This window comes from Curcuma longa, unplaced genomic scaffold, assembly GCF_044706935.1.
Source record: "Curcuma longa cultivar G26 ecotype Majalengka, Jawa Barat unplaced genomic scaffold, ITB_CL_G26_1.1 contig_14576, whole genome shotgun sequence".
NCBI lineage: Eukaryota > Viridiplantae > Streptophyta > Magnoliopsida > Zingiberales > Zingiberaceae > Curcuma > Curcuma longa.
In genome coordinates, this window is record NW_027429816.1 from 21145 (window position 1) to 45992 (window position 24848).

Below are 24848 nucleotides of genomic sequence, written 5' to 3' on the forward strand. Positions count from 1 at the left end.
AAGGTGAAATTAATTTAGTTAAAATTATTTAGTTAAAATTGATTAAAATTATTAAGTTGAAATTATTTTAAATAAAGTTTATTTTAGTTGAAATTAATCTAAGTAAAAATTATTTAAATTGAAAATTAATTTATGTAAAATTATTTTAAGTTAAAAATTAATTTACGTAAAATTATTTAAGTTGAAAATTAATTTATGTAAAATTATTTTAAGTTAAAAATTAATTTACGTAAAATTATTTTAGTTGAAAATTAATTTATGTAAAATTATTTTTAGTTAAAAATTAATTTATGTAAAATTATTTAATTTGAAAATTAATTTATGTAAAATTATTTTAAGTTAAAAATTAATTTACGTAAAATTATGTAATTTGATTTCTAAAAAAATATTTTACCTAATTCATCTCATCCATTTTTAAATTATCAAACATTTAATCCTATAGGTTTTGTGAGATAATTTTTTAATTTTATCTTATTGATTATTGTTCAGGTATCTATTATTTGATTAACTTTGTGTTAGATTCAAGTTTAACCGTTTGACTTTTTAAACATATATTTCAAGAAACAATTTCCAGGCAGTGGTAAGGCACATGGGCCTTCTTGGGTATCGGAACAACGATCACGTTCTAAGATAAAACTGGTTCAGAAAATTATAGATTTAGCTAGTGTAGGGAGAAACTTTGGTCTAACTAGTCTAGGATGTGGCGAGGTAGCTTCGGCTAGTTCAACCTAGCTAAGCAGACTAAGTAAGATATTCCTTACCCCACTTGACAACTTAAACCGAGTCTCCATAACGTATTATCATCTCGTCCCACCCTGGTACTAGGTTGAGCAAGAGTTAATCAAACATTTTGTTCTTATCTAGCCTAGGTTATTCTAATGCAGAAAAGTAAATAACATAAAAAATAAAAAAACATGCGAGCAATCATTTACGAAATTTAGATCCCCTGGATCGTGCCCCTTGTTGGGTCGGATCAAAGGTATTTGATCCTTGGGGACCCAGAACTGGTTCGTTCCAACTGGATTTACCAGTTTGGACTTGGGAACCCATGCTTGGACTCTAGATCTATTTGGTTTGTGTGGTTTGTGTAACAATGTCAGGAATGCCCTATTCTTTGATTTGTATCCAATGCCCGATCGATTCTATCCAATCTTCTGGGTTCCAAGTATCATGTCAAGATACTTAGATCCAGACTTGAATTTTTTAAGGGATCGTCTGAGGTCGTCAACTTAAAGCTTTAATTGAGAATTTTCTTTCTCAAGTTGGATTTGAGTCGAATCCTCAATTAAAGTGGTGTTGGTTGACGACTCAGAGTTGAATTTCTCCTTGAGGAGGACTATCTCATCTTGGGACGATTCAACTAAAGCATTAGACTTGACTAATTTTTTAGACAGACTAATTATTATCGAATATAATCGTTCAATATTTACAGCGGTATGGGAACCTTTGGAAACAGATGTGGATCCGTGGTTTGTACTTGTGTCGGTGTTCGATTCACTGTCGTTTTTGATTGGTTTGTCCCTTGTCGGAAGCGCGAGGAAACTCGTCGTCGTTGGTTCTTCGTCCGAGTCCTCTGAAGAAGATTCGTCCTAGGTTGCCTTTGGTGTATTCTTCTTGGATTTTCGGTCCTTCTTTTGGTTCGGGCACTCGGCCTTGAAGTGACCCTTTTTGTTGCATCCGTAACACTTGAGCTCGGTCTTGTCGGTTGAAGGTGGATTGTTTGTCTTGTTCACCAGCTTTTTTACTTCTGACTTTTTAATACCGCGCTTTCTCTGGATCATCTTCCGTATGAGGTTCACCAACTCCATTATGACCTCGTCATTGGTTTCAGAGTTCGATGAATCTGATTCAACTACTTTCTTCGCCTTCTTTTCTTTGCTAATACCTGCAAGAAGAGTAATACCCTTCTTTTTTATTTCGGCGTTAGACTGCTCATGTAATTCAAATTCAGAGAAAAGTTCATCGAGTTTAATTTTTGAAATGTCTCTGGAGACCTTGTAAGCATCTACCATAGATGCCCACAAAGTGTTCCTTGAGAACGCTTTTAGTGCATACCTGATTACATCCCAGTTTTCTACCTGTTGGCCGATTGTGTGTAGACCGTTGAGTATGTCCTGGATTCTGGCGTGCAACGTGCTCGTTGACTCCCCGTCCATCATCCGGATGTTATAAAGCTTGTTTATAAGGAGATTCCTTTTACTGACCTTGGTGTCGGAGGTATCTTCATGCAGTTCGATTAACTTGTTCCACAAGTGTTTTCGCACTGATGAATGATCCGATCCGGTTCAGTTCCTCCTTGGTCAACCCACATTGTAAGGTTTGAGTGACTTTCGCATCTGCCTCGATCTTTTACCTTGTGGCCGCGTCCCATTTCTCGCAAGTTTGTGGTAAACCGTCATTGTCAGTCGGGATTGTGAATCCCGTCTTGATGACTATCTACATGTCTACTTGAGTCTTCAGGTGGTATTCTATCCTACCTTTCTAGTAGGTGAAGTCCTCCCCTGAGAACAGAGGTGGCCTTGCGGTGCTGAAGCCTTCCTGGTGAGCCATTAATCTAGCACACCAGAAGACAAGCAATGCAACGTTCCAAGACTTGGTTTTGTATTTAGTAGTGTGAGATAAAAAAATAAACTAATTAAAAAAAACTTCAAAAAAAAATTCGAAATCGATTTGGAAAACCTTCTTGATCAGTGGTTGCACTGGATTCGAGAACTAGGAGGGATGAATAGCGCTACCTTTTAGTGGTTTTCCCTTGTTTTGAAAACTCATAACGTTAATCGTGCTCGTTCGTAAATCAAGTACATGCAGCGGAAATAAGGAAAAAGAAAACAAACACACAATGACAAACTTTATTTTTACTTGGTTCACAGCCAAACACTACTACTCCAAGGTCCACGATCTTTGATCGTTTATGTACGGGCAATCCACTAAGAAACTTGTTTCCTTACAGGAACGAGTTGTAACGATTACACAAAAACTGATACAATAAAACTTTATCGTAAATACAATATAGCACAAATGTAAAGGTTACCAATCCGGAGTTGAAGATCGATCTTTTCTGCGTGACTCCGGCGGTACGACGGCTGGTCGGATGTTGCTGCTCGCTCAGGGTGCCGTTGGCTCGACTTGAATCGTCTTGGAATTGATCTGAAATTGTTGTACAGAAGTCTCTGTTCGAAGTTTTTTTATAGGACATTCTAGTCGCCTGGATCCTCCTTCCGAGCGACTCCACGTAGACCGCCGATCCACTATCTTCGCAGCTGACTCGGCCTTCCGGTCGACTGGACTCTCCCTTCCGGTCGACTCCGTGCTGACGTGGAGGATCTGGATAGCTTTCGAATTTCACTGCGTTTATCCGAACTTGAGTCGCCTGGATTTCACAATCCAGTCGCCTGGACCGTCCGATCGACTGGGATATCGGATAGGGTCTTCCGAAGTCAAAGATTTCGTCTCTCCAATCTACATTATAAGTTAGTCTCAAAAACATAAAGTAACAGATTATAGAACAGTTCTTTGAAACGTTGGGTTAGACTGACGCCTATAGTTCCACTCCGGGAACGCGTCCTGACCCACTTCTCTCGGGAGAATTTACCTGAGTTGCCAACATCCGGACTTGTTGGACTTTCTGCTTAGCTGTGGTCCTCAACCCTCCGGACTTTGCTGCTAGGCTCCCCAGTTCTCCTGACCGCCTAGACTTCCACCAAGCCTCCGGTCCTCCTGACCCTACTTGTTTGGATTTTTGTCATGCTTTTCGGTCGTTCGACACTGCCTGGACTTGCACCAGGTGCACTTGACCTGTCAAGTCTTTTGCCTGATCCTCCAGACCAAGACTTGCCCTTGCCCAGCTTACAACTAGGACTTTGTCTTGCCTAGCCTCAACTAGGATTTTTCCTGTGCTCCCTGCACACTAGATTAACTTTGTTAGTCCAACCACACACTTAACTTGAACCTTGTGCCATTATCAAAATCAAGGTTCGATCATCTGGTGTTTCCTGCACCAACAGAGTCTAGTCCAATGAGTCTAATTCGGATTAGATTCAATCCAATAATTTAATAGTTGGATTCATTTGAGTCAATGAGTTTAATTGAGATTAGCCTTAACTCTATAATCTTCGGGTTTATCATATTTTAGTCAAATTAAAATAAATTCATTTTCAAATCAACATACTCTTTGTGTGTGACCTAATAGGTTCTCGTAACGTTGACAATGTCTCTAAAATAACATTTTAGATATATAAGTAATGAGTGACATCTAGCAATGCATCATTTCTACCTAAGTAATGAGAATGTCGAAATCCGACTCAACCTTTCTGTGTTTGTTATCTTGTATAACTTGATTTTTTTATCTTTGATATCTAGATTGATCCATGAGGCATAGATTGTGTTATTTTCCTATCAATCTTTGTGTTTCTTGATCTCTAGATAGTCTTATTTAATTAAATGCACACAATATTTCATATTGACTTATTTGAGCATGATCATGCATTCTAGTAATCTTACTTAATCAAGGAGCTCACAGATATCACTTCCGTCATATGGAAGGGATATATTCCATCTATATCACTTACATCCTTCGTATAACTTATTGCATACTCAGTTATCGACTTTGTAGTCCACCTTGTTATAGGTAACGTTTGTCGATGCTACAGTACACAACTCTTTATGTAGGGAACCGTAGTGACTTCAGGTCTAACGACTATTTATATTAATAGTCACTATGAGAATGTTTAGTATACTCATATAACGATCCATAAAACATTATCATAGTGGATCAATTCAGTATATATTCTCTAATATATACTAATGTGTCAACTTGATATCTTATATCCATGACTTGTGAGATTAAGTCATCAATTGACCTATATGCTAGTCTCAATGCATTAATATTGTTCTTGTATATTAAAGCTTGACTAGAAATAGTAAAGAGTAGTGTTTAATATATATCTTTAATCTCCTATTATCAATTTAATCAATTGATATGTTGTACACTAGAGCCTACTACCTTAGGACATTATTATAGTTATTGACACAAATCTGAAGTAAATATAATAATCATAAACGTTACCTTTTATTAATGAAATATGATACAAAAGATTCCTTGTCAATCATCTCATAATTGGCTTTAAGGGCTAACACTTACACAAACTGCCTCTAGAATCTTCTAATTTGTTCTGGTTAGTTGATTGCCTTTTGTGATCTATTGGCTAGTTGTTGGTTCACAACTACTTTTTTGGTTTCCTCAGTCGATGGTTCAATTATTGTCAATCAATTGCTCTTTAGAGAAGCTTCTTGATCTGTAGTTGTAAAAGCTAACCATTCTATTGCAATTGTTCATTTACTCTATCAGTCGACTTAAGATACCATTAGTCGGGTGCTTGACAAATTAACTATTGTGTTACAATATTTAACCATTTCTTTAGTCAACTTAGGCTACTATTAGTTGGTTGTCTATCAAAATTGATCAAACTAGTAATCTTATATTTCTATCTGAGTCAACTCAATGTTTAGTTGACTGATTAGGCAATTGCACATAGTATCAGGTAAAATCGAACAATAAGCTTTTGCTCCTTTTACCTTGAGTCGACTGCCCAATCGACTCAATTATTAGTCGATTGAAAAACATATTTCAATTTTCTCAATGGCTTTGGTCGGAGCCTAATTTAGCCCTTGATTGCCCTAAGTTTCATATGCATTCACATGTATCATTGGACAAAACAAATCTGCCAAGTCTTAGAGAATACCCTTCTCCAACACCCTTGTCTTCTCCAACACCCTTGTTGAGGTTGTCCTCTTTTGTCAGACATCTCATCAACTATAACCTACTAGGATTTTCGACTTACCAGACAATCAATTATCTTTGATCTGTCGAGACTTCCTTGTACCAAATATCCAACAAACTTGATTTGTTGGAATTTCTTCTTGCCAAGCCTCCAATCAATCTTGAAGTATCGGGACTTTTTACCATCATGTGATCTACACTTGCAAGCTTATCACAACTCATCAAATACATAATCTAACTTAAACCTTTGCATACATCAAAATTAATTGTTTCAACAATCTCCCCCTTTGCATGCTTGACAACTCATTTAAATTAGATCATGAATAGAAAAAAGTAGACAAAATGAAGCTTGCCCTAAACTATAGCTCCCCCTTAATATGTTAAATTTATCTAACTTAACTTTCCTTCTCCCCATTTTCCATTATAAAAAAAATCAATAATGGTACTTAAGGGTGTATTAATACTTAACCTTCCTTTCCCATAATGGCAAAAGAAAGTTGAGTATCAAAAGGGTACTTAAGCGTGTGATGCTTATCAAAAGGGTACTTAGGGTGTATTGATACTCAACTTTCCTTTTCCTAAAACAATACATATATGTAAATAACTGCTTGATACCAAAAGGGTGCATCAAGTATAATTTGTTCTGTTTCAAAAGTATAAAGTATGTATATAATATTCATAATCACAAAATTGAAGCTTTTTACTGTTCTAACAGTTGACTCATTTCTTGTCAAGAGTTGACTGGGTACAAACAGTCGATTGGTATCTCTAATAGAGTCGACTAATTGAGGTTTTGAAACTATTTTTTAGCTAAAATTTGAAAAAATCTAGAAAATTATGGAAAATTAAAAATATTTCTAAATTTCTGTATGCATATTTGTCTTATCAATATTTACCAGATTTCCCTAGGTTTTTATGAAAGTTTTCAAAATTTATATATTTTAACACAGTTTCAAAAGGCCTAATTTCTTTAATGAATTGCTAAAATTAAATATTAAGCAAACACTCTATATGCTCTACTAAATAAGGAATTTCCTACAAGAATTCCTTCATTGGCTTTAGAGGAAAACTTTCTTAGGTAATCCTTCATATTCAAAATGCAAACTTTGCATCAAAATATTCTAAGAGACTTAATATTGAATCTTCTATCAAAGAATAATTCTAGGGGGTTTTATTTAGTATTATATGTAAATATATTTTGATTTGTATGAAACATGTCGTATTTATTATTTTGGCCCAAAATGATTAGGTAAATTATATATGCACACACACACACACACACACACACACACACACACACATATATATATATATATATGAACGATCTGCAATCCACCCGAAGGAGATGTATCATACGTCAATGGGGTGAATGACCCATAATCCACTAAATACGAAATATATCATGTGAATGCACATATACAAACACACACATATATATATATATATATATATAAGGTGAATGACCCGCAATTCACCCAAAAAGTGCCTCACATAAAAATAAGATGAACGACTTGCAATCCATCCCGTGAGGTGCCTCATATAAAAATAAGATGAACGACCTGCAATTCACCCTGTGAGGAAAAATCATCTAAACGTAGCCCCCATGAACATGCGAAAAATACTCAAAAGCCCTCTTTGTACATGGAGTCAACCGTTTTATATTATAAGTAATCATGCAAACTCTTAAAAAGCAAAACCGAAGCGTTATAAGTAATCACACAATTCGCAGCCGAAGCTCTATAATGTAAGTACTACATTTATTATCTTGACAATTATAATTATTACATCTACCGTTTTATTAATTAATAACAATGCTAGATCAACTCTTATAGTGCAAAGTTAAACTATTGATATAATTAGTTTCTTACTTTATTAATTAACATAATTAGGTAATCTAATTTGTTATAAATCTTAAATAAGAAACAAACAAGATAGATAGGTATCCATTAGGAATAAAAGGGTAATCAACATGATAAGGAATAATCAAACAGTAAGAATAGAGATAAGATGAAAATTAACTCTATTTTTCATAACATTTATTTTCATAAAATTTAAATTATGCACAAGGTAGGTGTAACGAAACAAGCAAGAAAACTCCACCTCAAATGCGAGCTTTTAGACGAATGCTTATTTAATTCGACATGCACCTTTAAGCTTAACCATAACTCACCCTACATTATGCGAAACCAAAGAAATTACTTAAACATACAATACAAAAATGATGAAAAAAAAATCCAATAACATTAGAGCTTCATACCATCAAGTGATAAGATTTAGTAAGGGTATCCAAGACTCGAACATGAAATAAAATTTTCTCCAAGCCTTATTAATTTCAACCCTCCTAAGTTGTCCCTCAAGAACTGACATATCACATGAAATAACATGAGGAGAAAATTTGACTTTGATTTGTCGGAAGGACTAAGAGAAGATTACCCTTTTTGTTTTATACGCTTGTAACAACCACAAGAATAAATCCCATGGTCACTAGGCGATGACAACGGCGACAATCGACGACGACCATGAAGAACAACTAAGGGCAGCGAGTCAAAGATCAAGTAGCTACGATAAGGATTAAGATCACGCATGAGAGAGATATCATGTGTGAGAAATAATAAGATGAAGTTTAGCTTTTATAATAATAATAAGGACGAGGCAACGTCTTTAGCATGCAATGATGGCGATGGCGAGAGGAGAGGAGATATATAAAGAAGTTAGGTTAATAAGTTATGCTTTTACAGAAAGGTCCTTATCTCTATAAAAATTACAAATCCTACACCCCTTAAAGTAACCGTGCTAGAGTTAATTATCTTGACAAATGAATACTTTAAAATTTTCAATAATATAACATCCTATGCCTCTTAAAGTACTCATTTGTAATTTTTATAGAGGTAAGGAGGACCTTTTTGCAAAAGCACAACTTATTAATCTAGTTTCTTTATATATATATATATATATGGTTATTGTAAATGCCGCCGCCTCATCTCATCTAAACCCTAATCTCCTCTCCTCTCGCCGTCGCCATTATTGCATGCTAAAGACGTTGCCTCGTTCTTCTTATTATTACAAAACCTAAACTTCATCTTATTGCTTCTCACACATGATATCTCTCTCATGCGTGATCTTAATCCTTACCGTGGCTACTTGATCATTGACTCACTGCCTTCTGTTGTTGTTCTTCATGGTCGTCGTCGATTGTCGCCGTTGTCATCGCCTAGTGACCATGGGCTTGTACTTGTGGTTGCTACAAGCGTATAAAACAAAAAAGGTAATCTTCTCTTAGTACTTTCAACAAATCAAATTCAGATTTTCTCATCATGGTATTTGGTGTGCTATGTTAGTTCTTGAGGGGCAAGTTAGGAGGTATGAAATTAATAAAGCTTGGAGAAAATTTTATTTCATCTTCGAGTCTTGGGTACCCTTACTAAATCTTATCACTTGATAGTATGAAGTTCTAATGATATTGGATTTTTTTCCCCTCATTTTTGTATTACATGTTTAAGAATTTTTTTTGGTTTCGTATAATGTAGGGTGAGTTATGGTTAAGCTTAAAGGTGCATGTGGGATTAAATAAGCATTCGTTTAGAAGCTTGTATTCGAGGTGAAATTTTCTTGCTTGTTTCGCTACACTTACCTTATGCATGATTTAAATTTTATGAAAATAAATGTTATGGAAAATAGAGTTAATTTTAATCGTATCTCTATTCTTACTGCTTTATTATTCCTTATCATGTTGGTTGTCCTTTTATTTCTAATTGATACCTATCTATCTTATAACAAATTAGATTACCTAATTATGTCAATTAATAAAGTAAGAAATTAATTATACTAATAGTTTAACTTCACACTTTAGGAGTTGCTCTAGCATTGTTATTAATTAACAAAATAATAGATGTAATAATTATAATTGTCAAGATAATAAATGTATTACTTACATTATAGAACTTTGGCTCCGAATTGTATGATTGCTTATAGTCTTGAGCTTCGGTTTTGCTTTTAAGAGTTTGCGTGATTACTTTTAATATAGAACAGTTGACTCCATCTACAAAGAGGACTTTTGAGTTTTTTTTCGCGTGTTCATGGGCTTTGGCTAAGTTGAGATGATTTTTCCTTATAGGGTGAATTGCAAGGTCGTTCACCTTATTTTTATATAAGGCACCTCACGAGATGGATTGCAAGTCGTTCATCTTATTTTTATGTGAGGTACTTTTAGATTGGATTGTGGGTCGTTTATCCTATATATGTGTGGTTGTATATGTGCATTCACATAATGTATTTCGTATTTGGTGGATTGCGGACCGTTCACCTCATGAACGTACAATACATTTCTTTCAGGTGGATTGCAGGTCGTTCATCCGATCTATGCATATATATATATATATGCATGCATACGATGCATTTCGTTACTAGTGGATTGTAGGTCATTCACTCTCATATACGATGCATCGTTCTCGAATGGATTGTAGGTCGTTCATTTTGAGATTTTCATTTATACATGATGTGTTCGTATTAGGTGGAATGCAGATCGTTTACTTTTACTTATACGACACATCCTTGTTTAGGATATTACATATTGTTCACCCACTTAATATGTTATGTTGAGTGTTATATAAAATAAGACTATAATATGAGCAGCTCTGATATCCTGCCCGACGCCCCCGCGCGACCCCGCTGCGCGACCGTCGGACCTCCCCGCGTTCATCGCCGCCGTTCGTCGCCGTCCGGTCACCGCCGGCCACCATCCCGGGCTCGTTCGAAGCGCAACTCGACGGCGCACACATCGACACCGGATTCCGGCCGAAACAGAGCAGACGCGCTGGTGGCCGATTTCGTCGGAATCCGGCCGGATTCTGGCCGAAATCGGCCGCCAGCGTCTGGAGGCGAGGGCCGGATTCCAGTCGAATTCCGGCCGAAATGGGCCAACAGTGTCTGTTGGCCGATTTCGGCCGGAATTCGGCCGGATTTCGGCCGAATCGGGGCCGGACTCCGGCACCCGCCGGACCGCCGGTGAGTTGTGGTTCCAACGGGTCCGGTCCGGCGGCAATCGGTGGTCGGACGGCGATGAACGGACGCTGGGAAGCGGCGAAGGTCCGAGGAGAAACACTGTGCAATCGCGATTTTTGGACGGTGTGGATTGATCGCGATCGAGCGTGGACGGCGTGGATTGATCGCGCACGGGGTCGCGTTTTTTTCGCCGCGCAGGATATCAAATCTCATAATATGAGTAATGTTGGAAAATAAAAAATTAAGAACAATTGATGAATATAATTAAGAAGACAATAAAAGACGAATGCCAAGGAAACATAAATTGTAAATTATGTTGTTGTCCTTTTTGATTATATTTTCATGCATATCTCGTTTATCTCCATTTTGCACTTGTGCTCACTCTCCCTTTTCTTTGATTCTCAGGTTAATTGTTGATATATATATATATATATAACACTAGTAGAGTTATTTTCAGAAGTATGCATGTAGTCAGGTTATTTAGTTTTACTCTATATTTTGCTCTGACATTGTTACAGTTCACGTGCGGCGAGCGAAGCTAGCGTCGCGACCTAGTTCGTGCGGGGCGTGACACAGAGAATATGGCAATGCTTAGAAAGACATGCAACATACCCAAGAATAAATATACAAATCCCTGACTAGATACAAACCCCTACCTTCTATGATTTGTATGCGATGAGAGACAGATTTGTTAAGATAATTCACTATCACGTAAATTAAATATTTGGTTGTGACTTCTGATTTTCTTAATTTCATACAACTAATTTTGTTAAAAATCATGTATTTGTGGTATATTTTCTTAATCCTGCTTATCAGTATCATTTACAGTGTTACTGCCATCTTGCCATTGTTGCTATATTGGAAGCCACAGTTTGTTAGTAGTGCATATAAGTGAAATGTGAGATAGTTTGCAGTTTCAGACAGGGCATGGCATATGGTTGGGGTATAACATTCATCTTAGTAAACATTTTAAATTTTATACATCATATGTTTATTTTTCAGGAATTTGATGAAATCTAGATCATTTACTGAATCTGAGTGGTGGGTATAATTTAGGGGTCATCAATGGTCCTATGAAGAATAGTTGCAAGCCTGAAGATTATTCTATCAAATTGCTTTCTCAAGCACTTACAATCATAATTTATGCACTATTGAATTGATTCACTAGAAAATAGGTCACAGTTGAAGACTGCTGACACTTAACCACAGCTGAAAATTCACAATATATATTGTTTCTAGTCCTTTTTATTGAGATGTGAAAGTACTTAAGAGAACAGATATGATTAGAACAGTGTACTTTTTTATTCATTTGAAATAGATGTGTTTAATGGTTATTGGGTAACATTTTTTTTCTTGCATGTTACAATTTACTCATCTTTTCATTCATTTTGTTTATTATTATGCAACTAAAACCTATATTTATAGACACATTGTGATTGATAACTAGTGAACTTTTGACAGGTGTTTTTTGAAGGAGAGCTAATGAAGTTTTTAACAAAAGATGCTCAGAATGAACTTTTGCATGGTGCAACAGAAAAGATCACTACTCGGTATTATGAACTAGCATCTGATACTGTTAATGTGGTAAGTTGTCATGGCCATTTTCCATTTTCAAACTTGTGCTATGATCTGTCCTAATCAAGAAGTCATGTTTCATTAACCTGATTGATAGGCAAGGAAAACAGAGTCCTCTTTGTTGAGGTTGCGCCAAGGTGCACAACGGCGAGTTGGAGCAACGTCTGATGCCCAGGATAATAATATTTCTGACACAGAAAAGATTTGCATGCAGCTATTTCTTGACATTCAGGTATGTAATTTTATGATTACCAAACCATTTGTTGTTGCCCTTCTAGTTATTCAGATAGGGGGTATAGGTTAGTTTGAAGATGAGCTTTGGAGTCAGAGTTTAGATTGATGCTGACATTTTTATTTTTAAGCCCTTTGGATGGGGAAAAGTAAAGGATAATGCTTATGCTTGCCTGACCTGAGTAAGGAGGGGTCAAAACCAGACATATGCTAGCCTTCTTTCATGTTAGAGCTGTTGGCCGATTTACGATATTGATGTTGTACTCATATATGTCCTACTGGTAAGGGCATAATATGATCAAATTTGCATTATTTAATACACATAAGCTTCCATAATAAGGATAGCGAAGAAACGTGATTGTCAATAATGATCCTCGTTAAGTTTAACATGTGCCAAAAGATTATTAGGGAAAAACTTTAACTTACTTTTAGGGCGTTATTTGTCCAACAATGGAAGAAAGTATGACACAGTTTGAAAATCGGGGATGAATCTAAAATTTTCTTTTAAAATTTTATAGTTTTAAAATCCTATGTTTTTTAATTTTTAAGAGTTAGTAAAACATGTTTATATTTTTAGAGATAATTTAGATTATAACTTTTAGAGAAAAGTTTAAACTTTTTTTAGATGAATTGCTCTTATTTTGATTTTGTAAATGGGGTTAGTATCTTATATAATTCTAGGGATTAATTTTTCATGCTGTGCTAGTAAATTCACATACTAGTGAATATTCATGTTTTGCATGTAAAAGTAATGCTAACTTAACAAGACTCTTGAGACACACACAACCACTTTATGAGCTTCCAATATATATGCAACCACTTTCCAACCACTTCGAAGTCCCTCGAATTTGTTGCTATCCAACGACACCTTGTGATGACGATGACAACTGTATGAGACTCTTGAGACACACGCAGTTATGTTGCAAGCTCCCGAAGGTGACCACTCTACAATAACTCCTGAGGCCCTTCTTGACTTTGTTGCCACCCAATGATACCTTGTGATGACGGTGACGACATAATGAGATTCTTGAGATGCATATGAACACTCCTAAAGCTTCTGAGACAAACACGACCACTCTGCAATCACTTTTGAGACTTTCGTAGAGTATGCTACAGCTTGAGACAACCTCCAAGTCCTTTTGGTGTTTAAAATGGGTAGTTTATTTGCCTTCCTCTCCTTCCTAGCTTCCCTTTTGGTGTTTGGTGTCAGCACATCTCTGCATTGACACTTGGCATGGTAGACATGACTGAGTTAGTCGAGGACCAAAATAGTGGCTTAGCTCAAGATTTCTAACCTTTGATAATTCTTTTATTTAATTTTTTTTCTTTGAAGAGTTTGGCCTATGATTTTTTCTAGTGTGATTTTTCATGCTGCAATTGTTAATTTCGTCTTGATACAAGTTTTGCAATCTTGTGGTTATTTGATTTGTTTAGTGTTCTTTGTTCCCTCTTCATCTCGTGCACAACAACCACACTAAGCAATCCCTCCCCTTGGTGGTTTGTTGGTCTCGTCCTACCCTATCTCATGGAATCTCCTTAGATCTTCCTCTTTGCAAGACAACCTTCTTGCGAACAACACTCCCACACTTGCACGGCCTCACACCAACTACATCACCAGCATTAACTCATTTCTACATGTGCATGGCCGCTCCACTCTTACCCCAAGCACGAACGACATCATCTCTCTCCTACCTACATGACTGACAAGGTTCCTACTGCCTGATGGGCAATTTTTGCCAAACAATTGTTCACTGTCGTTCACTTACAAACTCTCAGCCAAGATCATCTCTTCTTAGGTTGCTTTACACTATAATGTTATAAGCTCAATCTCCTTACAACCCGACACCATTGCCTCCCTCATGCACTATTGCCGGTTAGAACCCATCAAGTTCTTCCTATATTTCTTCATTACTGTGCATACCTACTATGTGGACACAACCTTCTGTCATCAACCATCAATGCCACATGATTGACTCATCTCCAAAGGAAGCCATCTTCATGGTAAATTCGTGGTCACACCCCAACTCTGTCGTAGTTGCTCATGTGTCATTGCTGCCTCCTCTTCTTTAGCCGTTAGAGAAACTACCACATCCGCCCTTTAACTCTTCTCCAAAAATTCACATGTGCATCCATCTCTATTGCATCTTCCCCAACGAACAAGTTGACCATGACTAAAATATTGGGTTGAGGTTCACCGAAAGAAGTGGGTTTCTCTTGTGATTTATTAAATTTACTAGAGGTTTGTTTAAACATATTGTTGTTATGTTAATAGGCCCCACATCTACAATTCCACATTGGAAGTGCAACACCTAACCTAGATCCGATACAATAGGTATTGTAATCCATAGTGGAAGAGAAAATGCCTAGTTCTTAGGCACAAGGACATCAATTATACCCTGTTAAACCAACCCCTATTAAACCAAAGCCAAAACCTCGAATAAAGTTGACACAATCTTTTGATTAGTTCTGTTACCTTTCTACACATTTTCAATTTGAGAACAAAGGAAAGGGTATGAGAACCATGTTGGCTTTAGTAACCCAATACATTAAGGTTGATACTGGTACCTTGAAGACCATTTACTTGAGTCAAATAATAAAGGAAACCATCAAGCCTTCACTAAAAAGGAGAGTAAATATTTATGGGTAAATGAAGAGAAATCAGTTTTGATGAATTAGCATATGCTCAGCTTCAAGAGAAATTTAAAGACCTAAAGAATCCAATCTCATCGTAACAACCTTACCCATTCCTCTCTTAAAATGGAAAGGTCTTTAATTGAACCTCAACACTTAGTCAAAGAATAGTCTATTGGTATCTTGTGATCAAGAAACCGTTAACACATTATTAAAATCAAATCTCTCTGAATGAGTGATCCCTTCCCTAACACACATTAACTTCAAAACGAGCTCTAATTCTTAACTCTGAAAGAGCATTATGATATATTATCCCCTTCAAAGAGCATGCAACATGACATGAATGATATAACTATTAGAATTCTTACCATATTTAGTGACCCCTCTCTCAATATTGATGGCCCTTTAATTATGTCCTAAAGAAGCACAAACGATCCTTTACTCGAGTTTTTCAAAGAAACCCACTCAAAGATCCTTTTCGCAAGCTTTCGAAGGATCCTTTATGTAAAACTCCTAAAACAAGGTATGCTTCTTTACACTAGCCTTTCAAAAAGTCAGTTAATGATAGAGCCTTCTACAGAATTTCTTGATGATCCTTTACTCGAGCCTTCGAAAGAGCGGGTTTTCTATTCTTTGCTTAGCATTCAATAAAGATGACTTGCCATATGACGCAATGCTAAAATTGAACACTTGAATTGAGACAAAATTGATATAGTAAAAGGGGATCACTATCTCACACAGAAAAGAACCTCACACGGAGGAAAACTCTCACTGAGAAAATTGAAAAAGAATTCTATTAATCTAAAGCTTCCCAAATTACACAAAGATGACAACTTTTTTATAGACTCAATGCTAACTAAATAAGAAAACAAATACCATTAATGAGAAACATAAAATGTGAATGAAATAAATTAAAAGATGCTCATTAAACTACTACCTTAAAAAATATCAACACCTAAAATAGGACAATTCCTATTTTAAATTGTAAGATCTGGTTACAAAGAGAATGCATTACTGAGATAGTGCGACTAAGTCAGATGTTGATGTAGCCACAAGCAGATTGTCTCCTTCAATCATTCAATTGAAGTGATGAGTTAGTACTTGAACTTGTGTCTTCCACCTTGTAACCAGTTGTTGAGATTGTGACAAACTTTTGTGTCAAATCCAATTTCGCTTTGTATTGGATCTAGAAGTTTACTGTCCAATGAACCTTGGATGACATCCTAAATCCACCTTGTCCAAAACTTAGCTGATCCTAGAAATGTTTGGCCCACTGTTAGTCTTTTTGCTCTGTTTTTTTTTCTCTCTATGTTTTTGTTCCTTTCTCTGAACAATTCTTTGCTTTCTGTACAATTCTTCCTCTCTCACTTTTGCAGGTTCGTGTCTTTTTTTTTCACTTTTTCTCATGGACAACAATTTTTTTTGCTTTGCTGATTTGATCAGATTAAAATCTGATTTGGGATTCGTTTAAAGTTGATTCTCCTTGACAATGGTGTAGATCTTGGTTGTTAGAAGAGTTGTGGGGGAAAAGTTGAGACAATGGGGTAACCTTGGAGCGGTGCAATGATACATCAGGCTTGCGAGTAGATCATTGTGTGTAGGCTTATGGAAGGGTGATCTCCTTTGATGGGTTAATCCTAGTGAGATGAAAAGCGTGGAGTCATCTCATAATAGGCATGGAGTTGTGCAAGTGTCAGAATATGTGCGTGAGCTATTGAGGCCAATGGAGTACGAGGTAACAATGAACAACTAATGAGGCAATAACATATCCCTTCAATAGGGTTCACAACGGTAGGTTGTAGGGAAGGAGTCAAAGGTGTCGGGTAGAGGCAGATCCAATGTGATCACAATCTGGGGGCATAATTGTGGTGGTGTGGCTAGTCGTAGACAACAATGAACCTTGATAGAGTAGTCAATGCAAAAGAATCATGGTTAGGGTTTTATCATAGGTAGCTTCATCTCTCATCATTAAGGGGGTGTTATGCGGCTTCAATCCAATGAGGTGGGAAGCAATAAATAGGGTCATTGACGTGGCAATGTTGGGGATCAACATTGGTGGAGAATCAATAGGGCATGTGAACCATAGTTTGTAGGATCGATTTGGAGTTAGGATTGGATTAGTAAGATTGGATCGGTCGGGATTGGATAGGTAGGATTGAATCTTTAAGGTATGGGCCTCTAGCCAAAAAGGGCCATAAGATGGCCCAGTATAAAGGCCAATTGACGTAGCGAAAACTATTGATTCCGTTAATTTGAACACGAATGTTAAAGAAAAAAAAGAAATAGACATCCAAAACTCGTAATTTTAGAGAAATGAATAAAAGAAAATATTCTTGATGATTAAAATTGGCGAACATCAACTAAACAAATGTTTTAAATAGTTTCAAAATCCTAACTCTGCAAAAGATGAAACTCTAACTCTGCAAAAGATGAAAATAATCTTAAATATAAAGTACGAGTCTCTGAAAAAGCTTTAAATGATGTTTTTTAGTCTAAAACTGGGTTGTTACGGGTTTTACTGATCCTACTCCGATTCTTCCGGTCCTACAGATTTTGCTTCGATTCCACTATAAAAGACGATTCCAAACGTTCTTGGATTGTTTTGGTACTTTCGGATCGTAGGATCCTACGATTTTGATCACGATTTTGCAAATTTGGATGTGAACATCGTTTCTTGGTCAATAATGATTATAGAAAGGAGGTAGCCTCTTGTTGCAACGAGTTGCGTATGCAACAAGAATTTCTTGTTTATTGGTAGCAAAAGGTGAAATTATCACCTTGGTGGAGGGGCCGCCCCACACTTCCTTGAAGGGAGTAAATCACGAGGGGTTCATCCAGCAATAGTAGCGACTGTAGGGGGTGAGGCAACCAGCGGAATTTCACACTCATTGAGAATCGATCCCAGACCTATTGGTAGCAATACTCCTACAAGAACCATTTGTGCCTGCCCGTGAGGGCAAGAGCTTGTTTATGGACATACAATACGTGGATGTGGAGGATGTTTTAGCTAGTGGGAGTGTAGTGGAAGGAAATCAAGGGTGGATGGATCGACAATGTTTAGGGCGTGGAGATGGTGAATAGTGATGCATGACGAGGAATTAGAGGTGATGATGATAATAAGTATCATATATGAAATCAAAATTGTTGATCCGGTACCAATTGATATAGCATTAAAATTGAACTTATGAGTCACATATATTGATGAAGCAAAAAAGATAATTATTTCACCCAAAGGTGAAATTTAACATAGAGAATTGAAAGAAAATTTGACACAAGTTGGTTAGCCTAAAATTACTAATTATTCAAGCTCCAATAATTCTCTAATCAATTAATTTGTCTTATTAAAAGTGAGGTACATAACACCTTCCTTCCGATGAATGTGATTTTGCTATAGGAAACATGGCCTTAGGCACCCTTCATTCTAAGGAATGAGTGAACATTGGTAGATGCATGAATTTTGTTTAAGCCATCCTTCCATTTGTTTGCTCTTAAGGATACACCCGATTAGCCAATGAGGCCCACTTGTCTGCATGAGCGACTTAGATGGATTAGTACACTTCGGCTAACTAAACCTGGATTAGGCCACTCACCTCATCCAATTAGACAAGCTCACTTGCCCATCCAACTGTCACCTCTGCCATCCTAATTACCTAGCCCTGTTTGTCCATGTTGACCAAGCCTACTCACCTATCTGACTAGCCTAGGCTAATCGACCTAGACCAACCCTAACTTCATAACTAGCTTACCTAGAGTGTTTGGACCATCTGGATCTATTTCACCACTTGGATTGTCCAAACTGGACCAACTAGATTGATTGGGTTGCCCATTCAATTCCGTTTTCCTGACCTAAGCAACCTGCTTGGCCTGCTCGTCCTGATCAACCAATTGAAAGTTCAATGCTCGCAAGATCAATGTTGGTGCTTGAGGATGAGGTTTAGTGTTCTCTTGTTCTGTGCTCATATGAGGCTAGAGCTTTGGTGCGTGTGTATTGATTCACAAGTTATGTATGTATTGATTTGCAAAAAATCATGCGTGAGTTCTCGGCAAGGAATGCTTTTATTTTCACTTGATTTGGGTGGATTTGAAATGGTGGTCTCATCAATTAATTAATTTTTCATTCTCTCATATCTCTATCCGTCTTAAATGTACAAAGAATGGAAAATTTTGCAAATCCATCCTCTCTATTATTCATCTTTTAATTTTTTATCCAATTAACCATGCCCTTAAAGGAAAGCAGGATTTTGGTGAAAATATCTAAATGTTTACTAGAGCCATAATGATAAAGTATCAATGATAACATATCAATGTCAATTGCAGGGAGGATGAGTAACATAACTCTATATTTGATTTTCTTAAGACCAAAATTGAATTTTTACCAAGAAAGATTAATTTAAGATAACAAGAAGCCATGTCTCATCTATTTGGTATCAACCTTTCGTCTCCTTTTATGAGGACTACATTGCTGGTAATATCCAAGTTAGTCAGAATTCTTGTTTTTTTTTCTCAAGGAGATTTTTTTCCCCTGTGATTTTATCTTTTACATCTTTAACTCTTCTCTATCTAGCATAGTTTCTTTTGTTTAACATTTATTGAAGCTGGTGCATGCTATATTAGGCTATGGATATTGCATTATCTTCTCTCTCTCTCACTTTAAGTAGTTTTGTTTTCAACAAATTGATCTTATGCATTCTGCAACTCGAATATAGTTACTAGATAATGCAATCTTTAAAGTTACCAGTTAAAAAAAAACTTCCATAAGACATTGAACCGGTCACAACTAAAGCTTCCATTACTCTGTATTGTTATAAACCTGAACTGTAATCATCACGTTTGGTGCAGACAATTCACATCATCACGTTATAATTGTATCACACCCGTTGGTATCATTTTATTGGATTTTGTAGTTCATGTTAATGCCATATCGTGGGGCCGTTTCCAATATTGATTTTCATGCTTCTCTTCACAGTAGTTGTTTAAGGTGCAGAGCAGTTGTTTATCCCCCCACTCTGATGTGCTCACTATATCTCTTTTTTTTCAGGAGTATGGTCGCAACCTTTCTGCTATGGGAGTTGAAGCAACCGAGATATCATCATTCCGTTCCTTGTGGCAGTGTGTTGCTCCTGAAGACCGGCAATCACAAATCACGTTTTGAAGAGTTTAATTCTCGCAATAAAGGGTCCATTCGATTGCCTTGGGAGCTAAGTAGAATTTGTGCCTGTAATATTATACACTTAAACAACTTTTGAAAGCCTAAATTTACTATTGCTTCGAAGTTTTGTGAGATGGCCCGATTGAACAGAACTTAAGCTGTTGTGATATGCTTTTAGAGAGCTTATTGGAACATTTTTTATTTTCTAAAGATAGGGAACAAAAACTGTTGACACGAGGCCATGAAAAAGGAAATCTATCTTTAGACCGTATAGTTCGATACATTTATTATATGAAATATCATTGTGGTTCCTTCAGTCAACCTCATATGGCTGAGATTCACAATCCGTTAGCCGTATATGATAGTGCTCTCTCTCTCTCTTCATAAGTATTACATTTTTATTTACTAAATCAACTTAAATCTGACGTTTGGAAGGATCAATGTGTGCGGGTTAAATCTGCAAGACCAGCTGTGTTTTAGATTCTCATATGGCGTCTTATGGTTTAATTTTGTTGAAGCTGCAATTTTTCCTTTCTGCAAGTGCCCGCACATTAAATCATGTGACCAGATATTTAAGAGCCCCTAAAATAAAAATATTAAATGCACTTCTTCTGCATAAGGTGGAATCTTCACATAGTTGATTTTATGATTATTTGTAAGAAGATAAATTAAGATCGAGAAGTTGCAATTAGACTACGACGAAATGAGAGTATTGTCTCGGCTTCATTAAGATTTGAACCTTTATCTTCTTTTGCAATTCTGCTCCGTTGTAATCAATTTAGCTATCCTTCAAGGACATTACAAATTGAAGAAGTAATATAAAAAATAATTTCTACCAATGTCTAGCATAGCATTAAAAATATAGTTTAAATGTTTACTATCAGCCCACGTAATACTCAGTAATAACATTTTAGAAGAATTACTGATTACCTTGGCTAACTCCACAATGGCTAAGAATATGGGTTGCTTTAGGTTGTTCGTTAGTATAAAACATAGATAAATATTATATATAGATTTATTAAATTATTATATTAATATTAGATTATTCCATCAAAGAAACGTTACAAATATATTGATAAGGATAATTACATCTCTATAAGAATTTGAATGAGTATTAAATATGTAATAAGATATTCTACCTCCTAAAGTTGGATAAGTATACATTATAGAAATATTAAATGTCTTAAATTTAGAATATAAAATATTAGAATGCTCATTAGTAAAATAATAGAGTCAGTAGATATAATGATTAGAAAAGATTAATATTTTATATTTAGGAGACGAAATGGATAAGGAGAAAAGTAAAGATGATAAAGAATTCAAATTTTAAGTAATAATATATAAGAAAAGAATAAAATGAAAAATGGAGCAGATATTATTGTAAATTGTTTATTAAGAGATAAAGTAGTAGTAGTTAAAAAGTAAGATAAAATTAAAATATTCAAGATAATGGTAGTAAAAGAAACTATTAATGTAAACAACATATATACATCTCAAGTAAAATTAGTGAAAACATCAATATAGGTTTATGTGAAAAAGTAGATGAGGTAGTATAAAAAAATTCAACAAACGAAATAATTTTAATAGTAGGAGATCTAAATGAGTATGTATAAGTAAAAAAATAAAGAATATGATAAGGTGCATAAAGATATAATTTTGGAACAAAAAAATAAAGAAAATAAACTTTATTAGATTTTGTGATAGTATATGAACTTATAATAGCTAATATGTTTTTTAAAAAAAATAAAAATACTTAGTTATGTTAAAAAATAAAAAATAAAAAGGTGTAAATTGACTTTCTTATAGTCAAGAAGAGAGATAGAAAAATTTATAAATATTATGAAGTCATCCCTAGAGAAAACCACTCAACATAGGTTAGTAGTGTTTTAAATACGTGCTTCAAGCATAGTATCAGTGGAAGAAAAATGTATGACTTCTAAGGTCAAATTATGGAAACTAAAGGATAGAAAGTATTTTTAAGGAGAGGGTAGATTGTTAGTGCAGGGAGCACCAGATGATCGAACCTAAGTTTTGATAATGGTAAAAAATTCATGTTAAGTGTGTGAAGTAATCTGATGAGCTGAACTGAGTATGCATGTAGCATAGGAAAGCCTTAGTTACTGCTAGGCACAGGAAAGCTCTAATTGCTGTTAGGCATAAGAAAGGCCTAGTTGCAACTAAGCGGTGGATGTCCTAGTTGGAGGCTAGGCAGGAAGACCTAATTTGGAGGATTAGGTGGAAGATCTAGTTTGGAGGGCTGGGCAAGGAAGTCATACTCAGGAGGACTAGGCAAGTCTTAGCGGATCAAGTGCATCAGGCAAAAGTCTAGGCGGGTCTGGAGGACTGGACGTCTAGTAGTGGAAGTCTTGGGGGCTGATGATTGAGGCTAAGCAAAAATATAATAAGTTTGGAGGACTTGATTGACACAAGGTAAATTCTTCCGAGTGGAGTAGGTGAAGATGCATTTCCGGTGAAGGGAATAGTAGACATCGATCTGACCTAGAGTTTCACTAGAAACTTGAAGTCAAGACCAAATAGTTTAAAAAATTGTTCACTTTCCTGTTACTTTTGTGTTTTACATTAACTTAATTATAATGCAGGAAAGGAGAGGCTGAAACTTTTGTGTTCTGGGTGCCCTTATCTAGATCCAGGTGATCAGACATCCAGGCCCTCGGATTGGTTCCAGGCTACTAGACATTAGCGGATGGGCCAGGCGGTAAGGTGGTAAAGTCCTAGTGGTCGGGACACCTCAGCCTCTAGGTGCTCGGAAAGGTTCCAGGCGCCTAGATCTGGATAAAGCGTTGTGGAGTTAAGGTTGATATGGATTCTCCACGTTAGCATACAGGCGCCCGAAAAGGGACACAGATGCCCAGAAGTGTCGAGTCAGCAGCGTCGAAAGTGGATCGACAGGACAACTTGGAGGCACCTGAAAAGGCTTCTAGGCGCCTTGATCACTCAATAAAAGAAGCCTCGAGGGGGAACCCTAGAGGCATTTGACTATGACTTAACGACGACCGTCTGCACGAAGATATTCCATTCAGAACACTATCGTCACGCCGAGGAACTGCATTGAAATCTGCGCATCCATACTCTGTCGGTATAATTTTTGGTGCTTTAATTTTTGTACTTATATTTTAGGATCGTATACTTGTTACCGATCCTACTTATTTTGTAAAGCGCTTAACTCCCTTTCATAAGAGGGGAGTTACTTAGTATATTTCTCATCGAAAATGATCTTTGATCGTGAGCCTTAGAGTAGCAGTCTGTGGCTATGGATCAAATAAAATAATCGTGTACTTGTGTTATTTTCCGTTGCATATTTTATTTCACGTACACAAGTTTTATGGGTTTGTCGAAGATTGTGAAAACGCCTAGAAGCGCTATTTAGCCCCCCTCTAGCGCTCCTAACTATCTTACAATTGGTATTAAAGCGAGGGGTGTCCGATTCTCGCATTGCTAATCGAAGACCAAGTCTTGATACATATTATTTTTGTATTTTGTGTTCAAGAGTCGTATGACACATCAGGAAGGTTACAGCACTGCCAGACCACCTTTGTTATCTGGGAACTTCATCTACTAGAAAGGCAGAATGGACTACCACCTCAAGACACAAGTGGATATGTGGATCGTAATCTAGACTGGATTTACAATCCCTACTGACAACGATGGCCTCCAGCAGTCATGTGAAAAGTGGGATGCAGCCACAAAAAGGGAAATTGAAGTCGATGACAAGGCAACCCAGACACTCCAATGTGGGTTGACCAAGGAAGAACTCAACCGAGTCAACCCATTTATAAGCGTCAAGGATTTGTGGGGCAAACTCATCGAGTTGCATGAGGGGACCTTCGACAGCAGAGTAAACATGACCTTCTACTCAATAAACTCTATAACATAAAGATGCAAGAAGGTGAATCCGCTAGTGGGTTACACATGTGGATATAGGACTTGCTCAACGGACTTCACGCAATTGACCAACCCATGGAAAACTAGGACATTATCATCTAATTTAATTTAAAAATTAAATTAGATGAATTATTCTCTGAACTTAAATTGCTCAAGTAAACTAACATCAATCTGGTCGAGAAAGAAATTGCTTTTGTTGCATGTCAAACTAAGGAAAGGAAGTCCAGAAGATAAGTAGAAGAAGAATCTGAAGAATCATCGAGTTCAAAAAGCAACGACTGTTGGGATCGTTCTGGTGTAGTGCGCGTATTTACACATTTCGCAAATGTGTACAGCGGAAATATACACATAATTAAACTAATTATTATCACAACACACATATGCAAAATAGGAAATAACATGTACAAGGCATGACAAGAAATTAAAATTTTATAGAATATAAAATATTCTACGCGTACCTCTCAGATGACGTCGAGTGGGATTGGCATCAATCGAGCGATCCTTGTCGAAGTCCTGCCTCTACTAGTGATCCACGCCAAGCTCTCGTTTGGACAGTTTCGGAAGCCGTTCATGCTTTTT

General features: G+C 36.4%; 1 protein-coding gene across 1 annotated transcript in view; it reads left to right on the forward strand.

Moving 5' to 3' along the window:
- The window catches only part of LOC141816153 (conserved oligomeric Golgi complex subunit 2-like), a gene marked incomplete at its 5' end in the record, with an annotated part of 36247 nt that extends 15555 nt beyond the window's left edge, over positions 1–20692 (forward strand). Inside the window, 3 exon segments of the mRNA XM_074703987.1 lie at positions 12242–12364; positions 12453–12587; positions 20256–20692. Coding sequence (XP_074560088.1) covers positions 12242–12364; positions 12453–12587; positions 20256–20369 — 372 coding nt within the window.
- Between the last annotated feature and the right edge of the window lie 4156 nt (positions 20693–24848).